The 3,548-nt window shown below is 41.0% G+C and overlaps 1 protein-coding gene across 1 annotated transcript in view; it reads right to left on the bottom strand.

Annotated features, from left to right (window-relative positions):
* The window catches only part of LOC110290786 (alcohol dehydrogenase 1), a 13,289-nt gene extending 11,462 nt beyond the window's left edge, over positions 1-1,827 (bottom strand). The window contains exon 1 of the mRNA XM_021157535.2: positions 1,722-1,827. Coding sequence (XP_021013194.1) covers positions 1,722-1,739 — 18 coding nt within the window. The 5' untranslated portion in view covers positions 1,740-1,827. The remainder of the gene's footprint in view (positions 1-1,721) is intronic.
* Positions 1,828-3,548: the final 1,721 nt, after the last annotated feature.

Raw genomic sequence — 3,548 nt, 5'->3', positions numbered from 1 at the left:
TATATATATATATATATATATATATATATATATGTATATCATTTGTCCCCGTCTATGTCACCCAGTAAGTGTTACATAGAGACAGACAGTTCTGATTTACAAAGACTTAAAAAACCTTTAAAAAATGTGTGACAGCTTAGTCCAAGGTCCAGAAAACACAAGTAACTGTTGTATACCAAGTTAAAGCGACACGGGTGCTGTCAAGCTACGCTGCCCCATGTTTTGATTGCTTGCTTGCTTGCTGGTTTGCTTTCTGGATGTCACCCATACTATTCCCAAAAAGGTTGTTTATGTGCAATTGTTGGGCATATATTTAATTCTAAATTATAATTATTTATTTTTCAGGCACCAAGGACAGTACCCAGAACTTTGTGCACTCTAGGCAAGTCCTCTATCACAGAGTTAACCCCCAGGGGTGGGACTTCAGAGACAAAAATTCTAATAAGCAGCCCAGGCTGGCCTTAAGCTAGGGACCTTTCTGCCTTGGCCTTCCTATTCCCAAGATTTCAGAGATATTCTACCATACCTGGCTACATTATGATTTTGCTGCTCTAGGAAGTATAAACATAGACGGAATATCATCATAGCGCTGTTATTGACCCCTATACCGAAGACTGCTTTCTCTGTCCCCTCCCTCAACTGTTGTGTGATGGATATGGTGGATTTACATTTTTGCTATATGAACTTACTTTTTTTTAACTTTTTCAGCTAGAAATTTTAGTTTAACTTTTTTCCTAACTACTTTTTCTTTGAAATGTAATATGCCATCCTAAACATAACCAGTGTGAAGCGAATTGAAATAAAAATGAGGAATCTTGTCACACAGTGCGTGCCGAAACCTCTGCAATGTCAGACACCCAGTTCTCACCGAAACCTCTGCAATGTCAGACACCCAGTTCTCACTGTGAGCTGTTGGACTTTTGACCCACTCCTAAAATAGCCTCTGTGCCAACAGAAACATAGGCTTATATAACTAAGCGATAGCTAATTAATTATACTGATTGGCTGTTTACCATCATTACCATATACACACTGAACAAGTGAGTGTGATTTTTGTGGAAAACTCAGTACCATATGCGTGTATTCTTAATACTAACAATCAATTCCATTTTTATTCAAATTAATTTTCCATAAAATCTGGATGATTTTTTTATAAACAGGAGAGAGACTGTTTATAGGATTTTTGTAGAAATCCGTGAGTTGTGCAATAATGGACCCTTCAAATCACAATTTGCATGGTAACATAATCTTACTGTGAATGACTCTAATGCTTTCAAGTCAGTCCATCTCTTGCCAGCAATGTTACCTAAAGGCTACAGGAACAGTACTAAGTTCCCTGAATCAAATTCCTCCTATGAAACTCTTGCCAGATTTAACTTTTCTATGTTCATAATAAAATATGACCAGCAAGAAGAACACATTATTGATAAATACAGACTTTCGGTAAAAGACCTTTTTAAAAACTTTCTGTTTGCAAAGCAGCCACCACTGACTTGGAATACGTTCCCTGCCCTGCAGAGTAAGTGAGGGAATAAAGACATTCACAAACCCAGCTTCTCGACCCTCTTGTTAAAGATATTTAGTAGCAGTCAAGCTGTGCTGTCACCCAGGACACCTTCTGCACTACAGCAGATCAGAGCCTGTTATTTCTAAGGTAGGACTCTGCGTCTCTCTCACGTATCAGTGAGAATACATTTGCAACAGTGAGATCTTTTCCTTACTTTTCCAGCGGTGCTCATGCCGTCTGTCCTCGCTGCAGGCTGGCAGGAAATTGATGGGTCCTTGTAGACTTCTTCCCGCCTCCAGTGAACGGAGCCAAAGTTGCACACATATTTTGTTTGCTGGGGTGTCAGCTGATCCAGCACGTGACCTGGCCCTTTACGACACACCCTTCAGTTTATTCTCATTGCAAGTTAGGTTAAAACAAAGGGTAGTGGCCCATCAAGAAACTCGTGCTCTGGACGTGTGCTGTTGGGCACATTTTGTTTTTATTATGCTTAGTGCTCCTTTCTCATTTATCTCCCTGTCGCGATCTCCATCCACTCTTCCACTTTCTCAGCTGCACTCAGTCAGGTTAGAGCACTGTTTTCTTTTACCTACAGAACAAAACTGAAACTTCCAGTCCACAGGGTGTGTAGTATGGAGGAGAGACAAGGAGGCAGGGCTGGTAGAGTGGACAGACAGAGCTTCGGGGGAAAAAAAGGGTTGACCTCCATGCTTCAAAGCAGAAATGCATCTTCAGTCACAGCAAGGTGCTGAGGCCCCTGGTTTTCTGCAGCACACAGCACTGGACTGACATCACCACTGACTGAGAGCCTGTGGAGAGTATGGAGCTGGCCCAGGGGTGGCGGTCATGAGTAAGAGATAGACTCCACTCCTGCCAAGAGATAGTGGTTATAATATGCCCTATGCCTTCATGCTGAGAGAACTTGGACATATCTAATGCTCTTTGCCATAGTTTCCTTCTCTGTAAGATAGAGATTAATAAGATTGTTATTTCAAAGACTGTGTCAATAAATAAAACGACAAGCACACGGCTTATTATGGAGCCAATTGTGTGGGAGACAGCTCAATGATTTATAGCTACAACTACCATCCCTGAAGATATAAGCTTACAACACACTGGGAGGACAAAGGCACACAGGTATATGTGTTGACTACATAGTAAGTGCTGGGAGAAAGGGTGACTGAAGGCCTAGAGGAGGTGTGGGGAAAGCATACACTTGAATTAGTCTAAGGAATGACTGTTTGGGAAAATGGGACAAAAAAAGTCACTTAACACCTCTTCATTGTCCTTTGTTTAATGTCATGAACTTGAGAACAAGAACTCGAATTTGACTTTTATTGAATGTCAAGTCTTCTACCAGCATTAGTGAGCCATATAAACATAGGTGGTCAACACGTATACATAGACGTACAATGGACGCTTCTCAAGGGTTGTCAAAGAAACGATAATGTTGTCTGTGTTCAGTTTTAATGAGTGTAGAGAGTCAACTAGAGGTCACATAATCTAATCAGGTACCTCTTCCAGAGAACGATTGTCCCTGTCACCCACCCATCTTTGTTGGCAATGGTCTGGATAGTGGCCCGGAGTCCACCAAGTCCAACACCTTTGAAAGCCTCACTGGATTACTGTGTTCAGACAGTAATGGATGTGCACCATAGGATATCAGAAGTCATTCGAAATTTTAATAATCTAGTGGTTTATCTATGAAGCACAAATCTAGTGGTTGTCTATTATGTGTCCAAAACTCTAGAGGGAGTTCTTCCTGCATTATCACATGATCTTAAGAGCAACATCACAAGGAAGGTTATTTCAACCCATTTTACAGACGAGGTTTAGAGAAGTGCAGAGATTTCCTAAATACCCTTTCCCATTCACAGATGTTGACTTCAAGAGTGGAACTGTGTGTGGACGGGTATCAAGGAGAGTTTTATAAACTGAACACAGTAGGCAGGTCACTAAAACATCAAAGTTCAAGTACACTATGTGTTTTGAACAACTGGATCTTAGAGATAATTCATACCCTGCCCCCTTTCTCTCTGAA

The sequence above is a fragment of the Mus caroli genome, chromosome 3, assembly GCF_900094665.2.
Source record: "Mus caroli chromosome 3, CAROLI_EIJ_v1.1, whole genome shotgun sequence".
Classification (NCBI taxonomy): Eukaryota; Metazoa; Chordata; class Mammalia; order Rodentia; family Muridae; genus Mus; species Mus caroli.
Note: the sequence above shows the minus strand (reverse complement) of the source record. Positions and strands in the feature narration are given on the sequence as shown.